The sequence below is a fragment of the Pelodiscus sinensis genome, chromosome 1 (assembly GCF_049634645.1).
Source record: "Pelodiscus sinensis isolate JC-2024 chromosome 1, ASM4963464v1, whole genome shotgun sequence".
In the NCBI taxonomy this organism is placed as follows: Eukaryota; Metazoa; Chordata; order Testudines; family Trionychidae; genus Pelodiscus; species Pelodiscus sinensis.
Window position 1 is genome coordinate 229,107,402 of NC_134711.1, and position 20,929 is coordinate 229,128,330.

Sequence of the window (20,929 nt, forward strand, 5' to 3'; positions counted from 1 at the left end):
GGGATCTCTCATCCAGTGTGATGTTCGTCTGCAGAACGCAACTCAGAGATCTGTGGAGGCTGGAGAGTCTTGTTGAATAAAAGGACTCTCCGCCTCAGCTTGCGATCCCTTCTAGCGCAAGCTGTCAGATTTGCGCAATGGCTGCACTTTGCCAGGACATGAGAGTTCCCGAGGCACTTCACACAGCAGGAATGCCCATCGGAGACCGGCATAGCCTCCAGGCACTGAATACACCTTTTGAATCCAGGTGATCCTGGCATCCTGTCGTTCTGCTCTCCCTCCTTTCTATTTTTTTTTAAGTCAATTTCAGTCAGGTCAATGCTGGTTAGGCATGGACTGACCGTCAGAAGAGAAAAACGGTTGTTGTTGTTGTTGTGTTTTCTTTTAAAAAAAAAACAACAAAAAAAAACGGGACTACAACTAATCTACAACTATAACTGAAACAACTAATCTACATATAACAAGAAACAAAGTCTAACTAAGAGATCTCCCTTTCCCCTCAGAGAGGCAAAGGGAGTCTAATGTAACTCCGTCTGCGGCTGCGGACGGTTGGAGAGAAACTGACAGGACCGGACCGCGCTCAGCTGAGAGGCACGAGGAAGCAGTCACGCATGTGCAGTCCGGTAGGGGGCTACTGCTATGAAAAATTCCTCCAGTTTGCAGCGCCAGGATGAGCCCAGCACCTCGAGTGGAGCACCCTCGGGGACACTACTCAATGAAGAACAATGATTTATAAAAAGGAGCAAAGATAGTTGGTGCTAAAGCTCTTCAACAAAATAACAAAAGGTTAGGGGAGAAGAGGTAACCTCTTAGATAGGATTTTAAAAAGTTCTGATTTATTTGTGAGACAGAGTCCAAGATAAAACTGTTCCATAGGGCAAGAGCAAAATGATTAAATCTACAAAGCACTTCCTATTGGTCTAATGAAGATTGACTGATTACAGGAGGCTGGTTTTCTTCCTTCCAACTGCTGCCACAGGAATCTAGACTCATCACTGCAAAGAAAAATCTGGAACCCTGTAAAAGTAACTTGAAACAAGAAGCCGCAACTAAGTTTTGCTCTCTCTCCCAGCTGGTCTACACACAAAAATTAAACCAAATACCAATACGTATAACAGCCTTTTAAGAATGTCCACACAAGGAGAGGTTGCACTAATTTTAATAAAATCAATTCAGAAATATATTTAATCAATGCAATTTCTGTGAGAAAATAAAGCATATGTTATACCACTGCTATTTAAGAAGAGAAGAGCAAATGTGAGTTTCCTTCAAGCTTCTATTTAGCAAAATGATCTAGCACAAGCAAGGAAGAATGGCAATAAAAGAAAAGAATAAAACATTCAAGACATCAGAGAAGACCACTAGGTGACTAGGCAGCACACCCAGAAGAACAGTGAACCAAATTGCAGGAAAACATCTTCAGAGCGAAGAGGGCAACCAGATGACAGGGAAACATACACAGGGGAGAAGACATGCATGCATGAGAGAAACATGTGCAAGAAAGAAGAGGAGAAAAAGGAACAAAACTCATGGGAGGGAGAGTTAAAAGGAAGAATGAAAAATAATAGTGTAATACTTATTTTTAAAAGGAAAGAAATCTCTTCAAGATGTGTTGTTCATATCCCTTTTAATCAGGTATGCATGCACTGTGTGTATGATCATCAGAAAGTTTTTCTTTTAGCAGAACACACTGGGTTGGCTGTGCTAAGCCTGATGAGTCTTCCCCTTTCAGTTCCTTCTCACTAGCTACTCCTGGCTACAACACATCTTGAAGAACAGTTACGAGAAGGTGAGTGTTTTTTCTTCAAGTGCTTCTTAATATCAATTCCAAGCAGGTGACCTCCAAGTTTTTCTCCAGAGATAGGGTCAGAGTTAAGGAATCATTGGAAAACCCTTCTGTCAAAAGTAAGCATCGTGTTGTGAGAGAAACACTGAGACTGAGAGCCCTTTCATGCTATCCACTGCTGCCACAAACAGTTCGATTTTCTGAATGGCTTGGTGCACTCGATTTAGAATGATAGTGCCCTTCTAACATCTAGTGCTTAGAGCTGTCATTCTCTAGCATTGCTGTGTTGCTTGGGGTAAAAAATGGGCAGACAATTGCCTGGTGTTATATGGAACCAGGTCACCACCTAGAGGAGGAAGGCTGGATGAGTGGAGCCCTTCATGGATACAAATGTCTACCCACAGATGCAGTTATTTGTGGATAGACATTGGTATCCACTAATTCGCAGGGCTCTATTCCCAGAAAATGCTGCGGCTAAAGGAGACAAGCATGGTGTCACCACTCCCAGGAGCCAGTGTCCCGTACTGGCAGCTCTTCCCAGCCATGCATCTGTACTGTCACCAACTTTGCTACTAGTGGGGCTGCAGTGCCCCAAACAGGAGATGTAGCTGGGGATGGAGTTGGGGGTGGTGCAGTCTCATAGTCAGGAGGCGTTTCCAGTGAGTAGCTGCTTTCACAGGCAGACCTTTATATTCACAGGAGGCTCTGTGGGTGAAGCTGGGTTTCACCTTGTCCTTATAGAAGGCCTTCTATAAGGGAGGAGAAGGGTCCAAAGTTAGTGCTTTCAGCTCAGACATCCTCCTGGCTGATGTGACCGCAAACAGGAAAGCCACTTTCCAGGAGAGAGTAAAGAAAAAGTAACTAATGGCTCAAAAGGCGGTCCTATAAGTCTAGCTAATACCAGGTTTAGGTTACAGGCAGGTATTGGCTGTCATACCTGTGAGAAAAGAGTAAACATATTCTACTTCTAATCCTGATAGCTCCTATCTGGAGCTGGAAAACTATGGAGGCACCAACCTCTGCTGAATGTGCCATTGCTGAATGGTGTGCCAATGAGGATTGTCGATACTTGGCCAGGATCAGGAATCACTGCCATTCTGTCAGTGCCAGAAATGGTGCTACTTCATTCATGCGGGGGGTACCAACTGTGACTGGGATTGATAGCAAGTGGGACTGGCACCTAGGAGAACAGCTCTGGCCATTGAGGAAAAATGGCATAACATAGCTGTATTCCCCCTTAATGGCAGCATTGAACGCTTGTCCTTAACAGCACCGCCATCTCAATGAGGTAGCTTCAAAAGTGTCAGGGTGGATGGGAAATCCAATTCCTCCACCTGAGATTGGAGGATACAGATTAGATGCTGACTTGACAGAAGCACAATGGGAACCAAAGTCAATAGCCCTGGCCCCTGAGTCTTGGATGTTTAGTGTTCCTACTGGGGATAAACTACTTTTAGCCTTGAAGGCTGAGATGCCCTCATTGGTGAATGGCTCTGCTCAGCCTTTTCCTTTTGCTTACGTGGCATCGGTGAATGAGAACAGTGCGAGGAACACTATGGTGCTGAGGATCACTGGGCTGCTTTTTAGGCTGCTCCACACTGATTCACTTGGATCCACAATTTGCAGTCAGAAAGCAGACTCCATTAAGATTTGTTTTAATCTAAAATACCTCTTTTTCTTGGTCCTTGTCGAAATGACAATTTTTACAGCTTTATGTTTGGTGCACTTCTGTGAGGCTTTTCAAACACTCATCAGGTGGGTCACTTGTTGGCATAGACTTGCCACATAGCTTAAACCCCTGGTCTGAGTTATGCTCTTGAGCGAAGTGGCGGAAAGAGAAAGGATAGAACCCTCGTCCATAATCAAAACAGAATACTCTTAACTAGGAGAAACTTTAAATAACTATGGGTATGTCTACACTACTACCCTAGTTAGAACTAGGGTGGTTAACATAGGCAACCGAAGTTGCAAATGAAGCCCAGGATTTAAATATCCCGGGCTTCATTTGTATCTTGCCGGGCGCCGCCATTTTTAAAGCCCCGGTAGTTCGGACTCCGTGCCCGTGGCTACACGTGGCACGGATTAGGTAGTTCGGATTAGGCTCTCTAATCCGAACTACCGGTACACCTCTTTCCATCCAGGTGGAACCTAATCCGAACTACCTTCTCCGTGCCGCGTGTAGCCGCGGGCACGGAGTCCGAACTACCGGGGCTTTAAAAATGGCGGCGCCCGGCAAGATGCAAATGAAGCCCGGGATATTTAAATCCTGGGCTTCCTTTGCAACTTCGGTTTCCTACATTAACCACCCTAGTTCGAACTAGGGTGGTAGTGTAGACATACCCAAGGGAACTAACTAACGAGATAAAGGAGCACTTGCCAGGAAAGACAAACACTGTTCCAGTGATCATCATGGAGGTAAGAAGGAACCAACCAAAGGGGGGAAAGGTCAGCAGGGCTTTATATTAAGCACCATGGAGGCACCACTCTAAGGAGCTCCACATCTGACCCAATGGTCAGTTAAGGAGAAAACTTTCCAATGATCATGTATCCAGAATGCACACACCTCACTGAAATCGATGTGAACAAGCACACGGAGAAGAATGTGTCACCCAAAAGACAACTAAAGTACTAAATACTTTCTTAATATTACTTTTCTATGTAAGAAATTAGTGTAGTAGCCCCTGAAGATACTCTCTATAATCTACTCTAAGAAAAAAAAAATTGAGAATCTCTGACCTAAAAGCTTATTTCTCACCCCTTGCAGAAGGTAATTGAGGTGTAGGAGGAAACTGAGCATGATAATATCAGAGCTGAGATTATAAACCAGTCAGCAGATCTGAATTTAGTTCTTTTGCATATAAATAGCATATAAATTACATGCAACACTTTGGGAAATATGCAATTTTACCTTTCAGCATAGTTTTTTGTACATAGACATACCTGATTTTCCTTCTTAACTCTATGAAGTTGCTCCTGTAACCTATCGTTCTCTTGAACTAATGATTCTCTGTCCCTTCCAGTCTGAGCAAGTTCATTATTGGTTTCATCCAGTTGTTGGCGCAATCTGGTTATATCTTCCTCACAGATGCAAAGAGCTTCAGCAGACTGTCTATGCAGCAAATAAGACAGGGATGTAATAAGCATTTAAATTAATAAAATAATAATAATTAATCCACCAAGACTGATATGTTTTCAAAGAGTGAAAGAGTTTACAAATAAATATTAAGCAAAACAGGTCTAAAATGAAAAGTGACATTTAATCTTCTTACTATATATTTTAGAAATGTGCATCTGTCTGTCTGTGAGTCCATTGTTCAAAAACTTCTCCTAATGGGTAAAAGCGAGGACAACTAAATTTGGCATACTGCTTCCTCTTATCCTAACTTAAAGCAAGGTAAGGGTTTGGTTGTGCAAGGACAATGGGATGTGTGTGGATGTGATGGTTTCTCATCAAACAGAAAGGGAAGGATGTGATAGCAAGGACAGTTATACTCTCTCAAATGACCAGAGGAAGCTGCAAGCACCTCAGCCCCAAGGAGCAGCTGGCAGGACGTTACACAGCTCCTTCCACCCTAGGCCAGCCCCAGGGAGCAGCTGGGCTGCATGGCCACTGCCACGCCAAGCTGGTGCTGGGGAAAAACCAGCAGCCAGGTAGTGTGGCTGCTGCTGCCCCAGGCCAGCTTTAGGGGACAGATGGTGGGCCATCTGTGTTTGCCGCCTCCACTCCTGCCCTGAACCCCCACATACCTTCCAACTCCATACATTCTGGAACCCCCTTCTCTTGCCCTGAGCCCCTCCTCATCTCCAACCCTGACTTCTGACCCCCCCACACCCTGAGTCCCCTGCCCTGAGTCCCTCTTTACCCCCCAACCTTGACTCTTGCACCCCTCATGTGCCCAGCCCTCTGCCCTGAGCCTACCAAATCCCCAAGCTCCTGTCCTGACTCCTGCACCCCACACACCCTCATCCCTGAAGGAACCAAGTAACACCAGGCAAATCTTCCAGTAAGAAGATAGATTAGAAATAATTTATTTGTTAATACATTTTGATTTCAGTGTGTATGCTCACAATGTAAGATTTTCACATATTTTATAGTAGTCAAACTAAAACCTCTATGATGCTGTACTTGAAATCTGAGACTTACTTTGATGATTGCTCCATCTCAGAAATGAAATCCTTCAAACCTGAAATGGTCTCTTCCTTGAAAAGAAATAAAATGTTTAGTAAAACTTATTGCTCCTAGTTAATGAATGAAAAAGATTGAGCAAAATCAGAAATACTGTTTTTCTTCTTGGCTGTCAATATTTCAATGCTTGATTAATTGTTTATATTGAAACTTACAAGCTCCTTCTGATTTTGCAGAACTTCACTATATATTTTATAGAGAATCACTGTGTCAATATTATATACTTTGGCATAAAGGCAGTACATTACTACGGCCAGCACATGTAAAAGTCTAATTACTTACTTGTCACTGGTAAATGGAGAAATCAATAATATTAACTTCTGCAGAATCTAATTTTTTTTAAACTTTCCTTTCTTCAACCTCTATGGTTACAAAGATAATTTCCTGAATATGAACCAAATGTTAACACAGTGCTGTCTTTGGAAGACTACTAACAATTAGCTCTGTCTTCTCAAAACTTACTTATAATGCAGCTGAATGAAAACTAATGAGTGTCAGCTTTTGCTGCTACCATTTAATTGTGCTGACAGCAGGGATACCAATAAGAATCAAATCAATTTCATTCTGCTGCTTTTGGGGAGGAACAACAAACAAAAGCAGCAGAGACAGGTCCAGCGGGAGAGGACCCAAAACTGGATGGACACATTTCCCCCCTACCGGAGCAAATAAGATGATCTTGTCCACTGATTAACTGGCACAAATTTATTTATGATTCGGGGCCCCATTCCCTATAAAGAGAAACAATTTTTGAAAGAACATTTATTTTTCCTAATGCTTCAATAACACTGCTCTACAGCCAAAATGCTTCTGAAATAAATGTAGTCAACATTTACTAATTCTGGGTCACTGAGAATGAAAATGATGCTTAAAATTGTTGATTGGCTCTAGTTTTCAAGATATGCTATTGGGTCAGTATATACGACCCTTGACTTGCAAATGGCAGAGGATAAGTGAGGGTATGTCTACACTACCACCCTAGTTCGAACTAGGGTGGTAATGTAGGCAACCGGAGTTGCAAATGAAGCCTGGGATTTGAATTTCCCGAGCTTCATTTGCATAAAGCCGGGAGCTGCCATTTTTAAATGTCTGCTAGTGCGGACTAGGCTTCCTACCTACCGTTACTCCTCGTTTCCTACTCCGTTACTCCTCGTTTCATGAACTACCTAGTCCATGCCGCGTGTAGACGCGCGGCACGGAGTCCGCACTAGCGGACATTTAAAAATGGCGGCGCCCGGCTTTATGCAAATGAAGCCCGGGAAATTCAAATCCCGGGCTTCATTTGCAACTCCGGTTGCCTACATTACCACCCTAGTTTGAACTAGGGTGGTAGTGTAGACATACCGTGAGTTATTAAGGGAAGAGATCTCAATTTAAACCAGAAATGACTAAAATACATCTTTGACTGGATCTATGAATAAATCTATGACTGGGTTTGGACAGTACTTGCTTTTTTGGCAAAATAATGAATGATGCAATCTGAAGCTGGTATTGTGTCATACATTATATGAATTGCATCATGTTATTCCTAGAAGTCATGGATGTTTTGCTGCATAATGGCAATGTTTTGCCATCAATTCCAGTTGGTCATACAGTCCATATGAAGGAAACCTATGACAACATGAAACAACTTTTGAGGTGCATAAACGATGACCAACATCAGTGGTAGCTTTGTGGCGATTTGAAGGTTGTTGCTCTCTTGCTTGGTCTGCAGACTGGACACACAAAGTACTGCTGTTTTCTCTGCGAATGGGATAGTCATGCAAGAGATTCCCACTACATCAAGATAGATTGGCCACTCCGACAGTCATTGGAGCCTGGGAGGAAAAGTGTTCAGCATCCACCACTTGTTGAATCAAGGAAGATTTTGTTACCACCCTTACACATCAAGCTGGGTCTGATGAAGAACTTTGTTAAGGCCATGGACAAAACACAAGCAGCTTTCAAACACCTCCATGGAAAATTTCCAAGGTTAAGTAAAGCTAAGATAAAGGAAGGTGTCTTTGTTGGTCCTCAGATTCGTGAACTTCTTCGAGATGATGCATTTAACCATGCACTGCATGGCAAGGAAAAGACAGCATGGAAAGCCTTCCAGTTAGTGGCAATAAATTTTCTTGGAAACAACAAGGCAGACAACTACAGGTTGTTGGTGGAAAACCTCCTCAAGGCATACAAAAGCCTTGGTTGCAACATGTCACTAAAGATACATTTTTTGCACTCTCTAGATTTTTTTCCACCAAACTGCGGAGCAGTGGTGACGAGCACGGCGAGTGATTTCACCAGGACATTGCAACAATGGAGAAACGCTATCAGGGCAAATGGAGCCCATCAATGCTTGCAGACTATTGCTGGACAGTGACAAGAGATGCTCCATTTAATGAATACAAGAGACAAGCCAAGAAGCACCGAGTAGACACTGAATAGGACTAAACTATGTACATAATAGTTTTTTGCCTTTTGTTTCATAATACATTTTATTTATATAACCCTTTTGCTGATTTTTAAAGTGTTACATAAACTGGACAGGTGAAATATTATCATGTAAAGCAACCATAAACACATGAAAAGACCTAGGTTTACAATTTATGATTAAATCTCTACTATCTACACAATATACATAGACATAAAATAAAAACTTAAATATCTTGGAAACAGTAGCCAATCAGTTGTTTTAACTGTCATATTTGAATTCAGCACATCAAAATACATAGCACATTTTATCTCTGAAGCAGACGACTTCTAAAAAATTGTAGACCAGTGTAACAGGAAAGTTGTTGCTGCTATGCTGCTAGCTTATGGGCCATCCTCCAAGGTACTGAGCATCCTTAAAACGATTTAGTTAAAACTGGTGTAGACAAGTTTATTTATGTTTCAAGAGTGATTTCTTTCACTTTAGATTTAACGAACAATCAAGTTTAAACTCAACTGAACACTCTTGAATTGAAATAATAATGTCCATACGGAGTTCAGTTTAAATTAAATAAATCAGTGCAACTTTCTTATGTAGACAAACCCTATCCCTCTGAGATGGGAATAAAGTATTCATCTCATTAGTATGCAAAGGATGTTATTATTCAGACCCAACTGCAATAAAAAAGGGCAATACAATTTTGGGCTGAATAAACAAAACTGTAATTCACGGGAAAGGGAGGATATAGACCATTACTGTATAGCTATGGTACGAACAACTCATCTAATAAAGTGGGTCTTACAAAAGCGCACAATATTATATATTTTTGTTAGTTTCTAAGGCTATGTCTAGACTGCAGGGCTTTTCTGGTATACCAGAGGTATCCTGGAAAAGCTCTACCACGTCCAAGGAACACATCTACTTTTTTGGAACAGTTTCTGAAAAAATGGACATATTCTTTCGGCATCCTTGTATTCCTCTCAGTTGAGAGGAATAAGGGATGTTCCGAAAGAGGAGTTTTTCCCAAAATTTGGCCCTGTGTAGACGGGCCAAAGTTCAGAAAAGCCTCTTTTGGAAAAAAAGTGGGAAAAGATACGCAAATCTGACTTTTTTTTGTATGTAGACTTAGCCTAAGGTGCCACATGACTACTCATTGTTTTTAAAGTTACAGTCTATGCAGCTATCCCTCTGAGATGGGAATAAAGTACAGGCAGTCCCCGGGTTACATGGATCCGACTTACATCGGATCCCTACTTACAAACGGGGTGAGGCAACCCCGCACTAGCTGCTTCCCCCCAGCAGACCAGGGAGACACGAAGCTAGCGCCCCCCCCCCCCCAGCAGACCAGGGAGATGTGGAGCGGATTTTCTCAGCAGACACCTCAGCTTGAGAATAAAGGACTGAGGGAAGTGAGGTGTGGGAGAATAAAACTGAGCTCTGGAGAAATGTTTGGCTAGAGTTTCCCCTACAATATGTACCAGTTCCGACTTACATACAAATTCAACTTAAGAACAAACCTACAGTCCCTATCTTGTACGTAACCTGGGGACTGCCTGTATTCATCTCATTAGTCATCTTTTTGTTAATGAACTGTTGTAGCCAGACACAAAACCCCATCTTGTTTTTCCACGAACCCCATCTTGTTCCCCCCCCCCCCAGAGAGCAAGAGAAAGGCAGTCAGCCTTTGATGCCCTGGGAACACAGGTTTGCTGCCTGTCCCTGACTCTACCATAAACAGAAACCAGACAGTAAATGGGCTAGCTGATGACCCGGGGCCTCCCGTCGCCCTGATGGCTAGTACCAGTAATTGACACGCCTGCACTGTCCCAGAGAGGAATCTTCGCCCAACACATACTAGAGGTGCCCATTGTCTGCATTTTCCCAGGTGTAAATTATGCTTTGCACCCTTCGTGGGAAACTTGGCATTCAAAGCCATTTTTCCTTAATGGCCACTTGAGCCCAGGAAGAAGCCTACATGACCCAAGGGGTATAAAAGAGGTTCAGCAGCCCACCCTATTTGAGCTCCAATCATCTATACCTGCTGGCAGGTATTGATTGTCTCCCGAGGTCTGTGGGACGCCCAACCTCGCCCTACTTCTTCCCGAGGGATTGAGAGAAAGACGCTGGCCACGCCACGTCTGGAACGCAGGGGTGAGAATATATACCTGCTATGTGTCTATTTTGCATGCATTTAATAAGAGCTCAGAGAACCAAAGGGTTTCATGGTACCTGTAAGTAACTTATTAGTGTAATTTCTGTCCTGTCCTTTGTAGTGTCTGTGTTATCTGTAACACAGTAGTAGCATTTAACAGCTAAATTTACCCTGTAACAATAAAATAGTAACTGTTTAAGCTTTAACCTGACTCCTTCAGTTGCTGTAACAGAACCAAGCACAATTTAAAAGAACTTCAGCCGGTCATAAGGGACTCACTGCCCTGACCGTCGGCTGACAGAATTGGCGTAGTCGGCAGGATTGTGCTACTGGTTCACATACAGCAACAAGAAGCCTGTCATGATAGACATGGATTTTAGTGGTATAGAGAAAGGGTTTGCCCAGGAAGGTTGGGGCAACCCAAAATGGGATAGAGAAATGTTAGGAAAGGATTGGGGAAATCCTGAGGAGTTGTGGGTGCAGTTCTGTAAGTATAGAACTGCCTGCAAGCTAAAGAATGGGACAAAGCCTGAGTCTGTGGAAAGGAGCCACTTTCCATTTAGCAAGGAAAACAGGATCAGGCCCAGACAAGCAGGCAGAAATGGAAAACAGGATCAGGCCCAGACAAGCAGGCAGGTAACAGATAAGATTGAAAGCCTTGTGGTAGAACTGAGAAAAAGGCAGTAAGTACTGGAAATCTAAATCCTTAAACATACTTACAAGAGTAATATCTGAAACAAGGCCAGTTTTTTATTTTAGAGATAAGAAAGTGTTTTAAGAAAAGGAAAACACAGAGAATTTAAACTCTGCAGAGAATGGAGAGAATTGAGCAGTTGTACAAATGCTAAAATGGTGTAGATAGAAAACTGTGGTTTCTTTACAGTCATTCTGAAGGAAAAATGGGCCCTTTTTTTCCAAAGGAATGTCTGTAAATAACCCAGGCAAATTTGATTCAAATTCGTACATTTGATTAGAGAGACTGCTAAAAGAACTCTAAAGGGAAGGGGTTCTATTGGAACTGAACTACCCCAATGAATAAAAAGGGAATGTAATTGTTGTATAGCTATGTAGAAATAGTGTAAGAAAGGTTCAGAGAGAATGTATGTGTATCTGTGTGTAGATATATATATATATATAGTGTAAATAATATGAAGTTTTCAAGGTCCAGTAATCTTGTTTGTAGGTTTAAAACAAAGTGGTTTGGTAAGACCATTGTAGTCCAAGTTGTTTAATGAAGGAACAGGAAAACTGTAAGCATAAAGAAAGAGTTACACTATATGCAAAGTTTAATGTGGCTAAGTAGTGTTGTAAACAAAGATTGCACATTTTCCTGTAACATGCCATATACACTATAGAATGAGTAAAAACTGCAAACAGACTAAAATGCTGTGAAAGCTCCAGGAGCCACAACAGGTTGTGATTTCCTTTGTGGTGCAAATGCCCTAGCTGACAGCACAAAGAAGCTTTGCAGGTAATAGTATTATCAGCAAACTACCTGAGACCAGAAAGTTCAAATTGTAGCCCTCCTAAAAAAAAAAAAAAAAAAAAAAAGAAAGAAAAAGGAGATATTGGTATTGCTGTTTTAGTCCCAATAGGAGGTTGGGTATACTAGGAAAAGTTTAAATGTAAGCAGTCTTTTAAGAAGGCAGAGAGAAGACTGAGAAATTGGCATTTGTAAAAGATGTTACCCCTTTTGAACAAAATCTTGCAAAGGTTCGGGCATAGCCCTTGGTCTGATCAAGTGTTAATTGCTGTCCAAACAATTTCAGACCTAGAAGACAAATTGACTAACTTTGTGGATATGTAAACCCTCAACTTCAAAGGAGAGGGAAACAGCTGCAGCTTTTGTCTTCTATGGAAAACCTGTAATGAGGTGTTCTTCAAAATTGTCTGAATATAAGAATCCAGATATAAAACTGGAAAAATGTAAAAGCCTCTGCTGCAGAAGTGGAGAGGTAGACATGCATGTCCCTCAGTACCTAGACAGAGCTAGATTCCCTTAAGGATGGGTGCTGAGAGTTAAAGCAACTCTCAGATGTATTTATTTTTCTTCCCTCAGGAATATGCTTAAGAAAAGGACCAGGAGGTATGAGGCTTAGTAAACAAGCTCACCCTCCTTACCAAATTAATAGTAGACAAACATGTGTCATTGTAAAAAGGTCATTTAGCAGGAATTAGGATGGACCATAAGAAGGGGAAGGCAAAAAGTTTGGAGCCCTATAGGCATAGTTGAAGGAATAAGGCAGACATTGGAAAGTTACTAGGAATGAGACATTTTCTTTGAAAGGACAAGGCAAGTGATTTGAGGGAATGTGAAGATAAAAGGTGGACTCCGTGGGAGTGTGGAAAAAATTAAGCAATGGTAATAATATGTGAAGGGAAATCTTGTTTTAAAAATGACACCTTGTTTCTTTGCAGCCTCTTCCTTAAGCACTGTGCAAACGATCTATGCAAAGAAACAATCAAATGTAAACATTTTGTCTATGGACACCTTTGTTAAATCTGCAAAGGAAAATTAAGAATTCTACTGAAACTTAATTGGTTAACTGCATAAGGAATGAGCTCTATATATTGTAACTCTATTTTGTGGATTTCAAATTAACTAGTTTTATTTTGTTTTGGATAATGTCCTCTTGCTTAAAATTGCAAATAGACAAGGCACAAATTGGTTAGTGCTTCTGTTGGGCATTCAACTTGTAAGGACATTTAACTTTCTAGAAACCAAATTATTAGTTTAGAAATTCAAGCTTTGAAACTTCACTGTCTCTTTTCAAGGCTGAGTTGATAACACTTTTGGCTTGCTTTTAAATTCAACATTATATGTAAATACAGGCTGCCTGGCTATTTCAAAGGAAAGTGGACAGGGAAGGCTGTTGCTGTTTCAGCAGACACATCCACTGCACCCCTGACCACAAACATAGAAGAAACAGCTCAGCTTGCAGAGCTGGCAGCAATCAATTAGCTTGTGAGGCAGGGGCCAGTACCATCTACACTAACTCCTATGCTGTATGGGCTGGAGCCATCCAGTGGATAACTAATTGGAAGAATAATAACTGGGAAATAGGAAAGCCTGTTTGGAGATTGGAATATTGGAAATGGATATACCAGTATGCAACCCAAAATGCCTTAAGCATAAGTCATGTGTCCAAAAGAATAACACCCTGACTGCATAGCTAAATAACCTAGCAGATGCAGCAGTACAAATTTTTGCTGCCCAGGTGGATTGGGAACGCCTGTACATTTGGCTACATGAAACCTTGGGACACACAGAGAGCGATAAGCTGGTGTGGCAGGCACATGCCAGGGGGTGGCCTATCACCCACAAACAAGCCAGAAATCTGGTACAAGCTTGCACCCTATGTGCTGAACTCAGAAAACATGTAACAGAAAGGCAATGATTTGCCAGGCTAAGAGATGGAAAAATACTATGGGCAACCTGGCAAGTAAATTATATTGGTACACTACCCACCAGTAAGCAAGGGTGGAAGTATGTTTTAACTGGAATGGAAATTGTTTCAGGAATTGGTTTTTGCTTACTCAACCCCAGTGGCAACAGGGTTGTTTACAGTCATGGGACTAAACCACTTAATAGCCCTTGTCCCAACACCCCAATTTGGGGACACAAACCCATGTACTGCACTCCTATAAGGGAAAAGGAGTCTGGACAACTGCAGATGCTGGGCTAACACCAATAACCATCACTGAGGCTTGGATTGTATCCAAGACCAGCAAACCTTATGTTTTCTTACAGGAAACTGAGGCAATAGCCCTGAACAGTGCTCCAGTGGGATGGATCCCTCCCAATGCTGGTGTGGATCCGGGAAACCACCATGAACTTTTTGTATATATATATACCGCTTGCTGTTGTAGCGCTTGCAACCACTGTTGTTAGTTACAGACTATTGAAATAAGACATGGTACTCCAACTCGCCATGGTCTTCTTCCTCATCCCAACTGCTACTGCTGTACCAGAACACCTTACTTGACTCCTCTACTGGACTGGGAATCGAGTTTGTCCCTCTCAGCCCAAATGACTGGTGAAACAAAGTGACATCTTTCGATGGGGACCGGTATGGTTCAATGACAGCGACTACCACAATCCTCTAAATAACTCTGGGGGGAGGTCAAGGGGGGAGGCAAGGGAAGTGGCAACAAATGGTATGGGATAACACATGCTGTAACTAAAAATGTAAAGCCTCATGGCTAGATTGTCTAGCCCAACACCTAGGACTTTCGTTAACTCCCTTCCTTCACTCTATTGTAAATACTATATTAACCATTTTACTTGTTGTAATTGCTTGCTGCATGTTTCTATGTATTGTTAGGTATTTTGTGTACACTGCTACCTCCTTTGCACAAATCTGGTATATGGCGTTGGGAAGTGATCCTAATCAATCCCTTGATCCAAATTATCTGATCAGACCCTGCTGATAGGGCGATTTTAGCTTCCTCCAAGGAGGGCAAAGGGTGCTGGCATCACCGCCATCTTGCGTTCTGGGACATAGTGAGGCGTGTCAAGGGGGTGGAATGTAGCCAGACACAAAACCCCATCTTGTTTTTCCACGAACCCCATCTTGTTCCCCCCCCCCAGAGAGCAAGAGAAAGGCAGTCAGCCTTTGATGCCCTGGGAACACAGGTTTGCTGCCTGTCCCTGACTCTACCATAAACAGAAACCAGACAGTAAATGGGCTAGCTGATGACCCGGGGCCTCCCGTCGCCCTGATGGCTAGTACCAGTAATTGACACGCCTGCACTGTCCCAGAGAGGAATCTTCGCCCAACACATACTAGAGGTGCCCATTGTCTGCATTTTCCCAGGTGTAAATTATGCTTTGCACCCTTCGTGGGAAACTTGGCATTCAAAGCCATTTTTCCTTAATGGCCACTTGAGCCCAGGAAGAAGCCTACATGACCCAAGGGGTATAAAAGAGGTTCAGCAGCCCACCCTATTTGAGCTCCAATCATCTATACCTGCTGGCAGGTATTGATTGTCTCCCGAGGTCTGTGGGACGCCCAACCTCGCCCTACTTCTTCCCGAGGGATTGAGAGAAAGACGCTGGCCACGCCACGTCTGGAACGCAGGGGTGAGAATATATACCTGCTATGTGTCTATTTTGCATGCATTTAATAAGAGCTCAGAGAACCAAAGGGTTTCATGGTACCTGTAAGTAACTTATTAGTGTAATTTCTGTCCTGTCCTTTGTAGTGTCTGTGTTATCTGTAACACAGTAGTAGCATTTAACAGCTAAATTTACCCTGTAACAATAAAATAGTAACTGTTTAAGCTTTAACCTGACTCCTTCAGTTGCTGTAACAGAACCAAGCACAATTTAAAAGAACTTCAGCCGGTCATAAGGGACTCACTGCCCTGACCGTCGGCTGACAACTGTGCAGAACTGAAAAGACAACTGATGTCACTACAGATCTTATGGAGTGTACTGTAGCCTGTGAGGGGGCCTGTAGGTCATACTATTGGTAGCAGAGCTGAATGTAATCTGAAATCCATTTGGAAAGACTCTCCTTAGAAATAGTTTTGCCTTTGAAGTAGTCCATGGTGAAGAACAGCCATTTAGTAGTTTTCCTAAACAATTTGGCCTGTTCTAGATAAAAGGCTGCTGTCTTTCTGATGTCCAGGGTGTGCAAAATCACTTCCTTCCTGTCCTTATGAGGCTTAGGGATGACTTTGAGAAGGTGGATAGGCTGACTGATGTGAAAGGAAGAAGAAATATTAGAGAAAATTTTGGGGTGAGCTTTGAGAGTTACCTTGTTTTTGAGAAAAAACACATAGGGTGGTCCAGTCATAAGAGCACAAATTTCTCCTAAATGTCTCACAGACATGATTGCATCTAGGAAAGCCACCTTCAAGCCAAGATGTAGAAGAAAACATTTGGCCAAAGAATCAAATGGGGTAGTTGTGAGAGACTGAAGTACTGAAGTCAGGTTCCATAGGGTACTAGGGCTCTGGGTAGAGGATGCACACTCCCTGGAGAAATCTTTGATAACTGGGGGAGAAAAGACTAAAACTTTGAGACTGTCCACTTTGTCTTGAAAGGGTGTAATGGCTGTGAGTTGCACCCACAGTGAATGCACTGAAAGTCTGGATTTCCTAAGGTAGAGCATGTAGTCTAGGACCACTGGTATGGAAGCAGCAGTGGAGTTATTTGTTTTGCCTAGGAAGCATATGTGGAATATAAGTCTTCTGTAGCATAAGAGGACATCTTTAATGTACTCAGAACAAGTTATCGGCTTACCCCGGAACCACTGAAGAGCCAGGCTCTGAGATGGAGCAACTCTAAATCTCAGTGTGAAGTCTGACCTGCATCCTGAAAGAGATTTGGAAAAAATGGGAAGAAATGCAGTATACATGATGACCCCTGTTTCAAGTATGCATACCAGCTTTGTCTGGACCATGCTGATGCTATCGATTCTGATCTTGTGCAAGACCCTGGACAACAATGAGATGGGAAGAAAAACATGTGGAAGAGATGCTTGCCATGGAATGAAAAATGCGTCACTGCTGGATCCTGATTCCAGACCCACTCTGGAGGAAAAAGCTGGACATTTGCTGTTTTGTTTTGTGCTGATGAAGTCTATTGTGGGGAAATCTCCATAGATGAAATATGCTCTGGATTATTCAGGCATTGATTTCTCATTCATAGTCAAGAATGAAGAAGTTACTCACCTTCGTGCAGTAACAATGGTTCTTCAAGATGGGTCCCCGTGGGTGTTCCACTGATGGTGTCGGGCGCCGCAGCTCGGAGACTTTCAATAGCTGTGTTCAGCCAGGTCGCGCATGCACAATCCACGGCTCGTGCCATTCACACCCTTTGATCATCGCGTGTACCCAGATCCCGCTCAGTTCCTTTCACCGTTCGGTATCTGCAAAGATACAAAAAACAACAACTCCGGAACGGGGAGAAAGGGCGGGACATGGAGCACCCTCAGGAACCCATCTCGAAGAACCATCATTACTGCGCTAAGGTGAGTAACTTCTTCTTCGAGTGGTCCCTGTGGGTGCTCCACTGATGGTGACTATGTAGCAGTACCTCCTGTTGCATTCCCAGAGTTAAGGTTTCTCAATGACAGAAAGTACTGCTGAAGCCACCGAGGAATCAGCTGCCCACTGCTGAACTATTGCGTATTGGTTCATAAAGGTCAAGTTTGAGGACTATGTGGCTGCCCTGCAGATGTTTGGCAGTGAGACTCCATGGACAAAGGCAGTGGATGTTGCTATTGCCCTGGTGGAGTGTGCCCTAGGTAAGGTCTGAAGGGGCTTGTTGCGGATCAAGTAACAGGTAGTGATGCAAGAAACTATGATCCTTGAAAGACGCTGGGAAGTTAATGGGTTGCTCTTGGAGCGATCCGCTATGGATACCATTAGGCGGTCAGTTTTGCACCAGGTTCATATTCTGTCGATATAAAACTCTATAGCTTGACCTACATGGAGGATATGGAGTAGCAATTCTTGAGCAGAGGCATGCGATTTTGGATAAAAGCCTGGCAAAACGATAGGTTCATTAACATGAAATTGTGAACGCTCTTGAGGTAATTATGCACGAGAGGTGGTGGAATCCAGTCATGCACCTATAAAATTCATAATCTGCGTGGGATCTGTGGTCGATTTTTGCTCATTGATGAGTCCAAGCAACTGGAAGGTTTGTTTGGCTACCGTGATCATGTGTAGTGTCTCTAGCCTCTACGTGCCTTTGCAGTTGTCAAGATACAGGAATATGATTATGCTTCTGCGCCGCAGGTGAGCCCCTACAACCACCAGAGTCTTTGAAAAAACTCTGGGGGCTGATGCAAGGGCAAACGGTAGCATGCGGTATTGAAAATGATTGTCGCCAATGGTGAAGCTGAGGAAACGTCTGTGAGCTGGATGGATAGCTATATGAAAATACGCGTCTTGCAAGTTGAGGGCTGCAAACCAATTGTCCTTGTCCAATGATGGTATTATTGTGGAAAGGGACACCATTTTGAACCTTTGATGGCGGAGGTACTTGTTCAGCTTACTGAGGTCAAGGATAGGCCTCCACCCTCTGTTTTTTTTCTCTGTGAGGAAAATACCGTGACTAGAACCCTCTTCCTCTGAACTTGGGAGGAACGGCCTCTATAGCTCCTATGGACAGCAGACTCTGGGCCTCTTCTTTCAACAGGGTCTCGTGAGATGGGTCGTTGAAGATGGACAGGGTTGGTGGATTTGTCGGTGGTATGTTGGTAAAGGGGGTGGTGAGCCCAGATACCACGAGTTGTAATACCCAGCGGTCTGATGTAATAGCTGCCCATTGAGCTTGAAAAGATCAAAGTCGATGGTGAAAGAGGTAGGTGACCTGCTCTATGATCTTTACTGGAAGGACTTGCTACATGCCCTCGACAGAACCATCAAACTTGCTGCTTTGAATTTTGCTTGTTGGCTGTACAGGATGGTTGGGGTCATCTGCGCTGTGGGCATTGTCTTGGGTGAGATTGGTCTATAGGTCGTTGTTGATGTTGTTGCCTCTGAAAGGGGTAGTCGTACCTCCTTTGATAGGGATAGTACCTCCTGCACCTAAAGGGAGGTGTATACATCCCCAAAGTATGGAGCATTGAGCAGGAATCCTTTCCCGAATGGAGGACCTCGTCTGTTTTTTCAGCAAATAGTTTGTTTCTATCAAACGGGAGGGCTTCCACTTTTGTCTCAAGCTCCTTGGGGACCGCCAGGATGAGCGCCTCATAGCTATTGCTGTCGCAGTGGTGCAGGCCGCTGTGTCTGCCACATCTAATGAAATTTGTAAGCCCACTCACACTCCTGCAAAACCTTATTGCACATAGGACTTTAAGAGGGGGCACTTGGTTTCTGGCAGATACTAAAGGAGCTGTGCTATCTTCTCATAGCTATCAAAGTTGTGGTTAGGTAACAAGGCAACATAATTTGCTATGCATAAGAGCAGGGTTGTGGAAGAATATACTTTTTTACCAAATATGTCTAACTTTTTGACATCTGGTGTTGTCTTGTACTGAGGTGTTTTGGCACGCTGTTGTGCCACGTCTACCACCAAGGAGTTCGGCTGTGGGTGATTAAACAGGGACTCTAGATTTTTGGAAGGAACAAAATATTTCTTGTCTGCTCTCCTGCAGGTTGGTGGTACCGACGCTGGTGTCTGCCAAATGACCTCCACAGCCTCCATGATGGCTTCGTCGATAGGGATGGCAACTTTCGCACTCTGTTTTGGGTGAAGATTCTTCAGTAGCCAATACTGTTTTGTTTGTATTTCTGTTAATTGGACCTCCTGGGACTGGGCCACCCATTTAAAAAGTTCCTGGAACTGTTTGAAATCATCCGGCAGAGACATATCCACTGGGAACACCGCCTCATCAGGAGAGGAAGATGAACGGTCAGGAATTGGGTTCTCTATGTGTTAGTCCTCCACTTCCGACAGTTGGCCCTCTTCTAGCTCAGACTGCTGTGAGGGTGCACCCGGACTGCGTACAGGAGGGGTCACTTGGCGATTATGTTGTGACTGTGGTGGCATGTATCACACTGATGGTGGATCAGAGCGTGGAGATTGTTGATGTGCACGCTGGCAATAACAATAACACAAAGAATACGAGGAATCATAATGGTGGTCGTAGTATCGATCAGATGGGTGAGGTGACCAGTACCTGGACAATCTGCAGCTTGTATATCGTCTATTGTAACTTGGATGCGGAGAATGAGAATAGTGTGTTGACCGTCTCTGTGGCGGGGAGTAGGATCGATGTCTATAATGGTCATTATAATGAGTGCGGGATCTATACAGCGAATAGTGCCTGTGGTGGTAGTGATGTCTGGGACTGTCCTGACGGTAGACATTTTGGAGTGGCTACCAGTATAGCAGAGGCGAAGGGGAGGGTCCCGGTAAGAACATTGGAGACAGGGAACAAGGACTCTGCTGCCTCTGTGTTTCTGCAGCTGTTTTCACCGGTGCCGGCTCCTCCTCCTGTGCCGGCACTTGACTTACTAGAGGCTACAGTTCCTCTGCCAATGCCAGAGTTGTCTGCACCCTGGGACTGCTCTGCGGTACTGACATCGGCACCGTCCTGCTTGCCAGTGCTGGTGGAGTTTCTTTCCAAGCCGACCCTGCCCGAGAGGGTGGCTGTTGCTCCAGCGCCATCTTCAGGATTGAGCAGAGCAGTGCTGGCACCTTTGAAGCGTGGGTGCCGCTTGTCGGCACTGAAGCCAATTTTGGCGCTGAGAAAGACCACTTGGACGTCAAAGCTAATTATTTATAGATCTCCTGAGGGGTTTGAAAGAATGCTGAAGGGAAAGGAGCTCCCTCTGTTGCCGAGGACAGTTGAGAGGAACTGAGCAGGAGCCGGGTGCATGCGATGATCAAAGGGTGCGAATGGCATGAGCCGTGGATCGTGCATGCACAACCCG

At 43.6% G+C, this 20,929-nt stretch overlaps 1 protein-coding gene across 8 annotated transcripts in view; it reads right to left on the reverse strand.

The window, feature by feature from the left end:
- The window catches only part of TSGA10 (testis specific 10), a 93,740-nt gene that overhangs the window by 29,317 nt on the left and 43,494 nt on the right, over positions 1-20,929 (reverse strand). For all 8 annotated transcript variants that reach the window (XM_025178620.2, XM_075916692.1, XM_075916708.1 and 5 more), the window contains exons 12-13: positions 5,931-5,986; positions 4,727-4,895 (exon numbers count right to left, since the gene is read on the reverse strand). In XM_025178620.2, the coding sequence (XP_025034405.2) occupies positions 4,727-4,895; positions 5,931-5,986 (225 nt within the window). The remainder of the gene's footprint in view (positions 1-4,726; positions 4,896-5,930; positions 5,987-20,929) is intronic.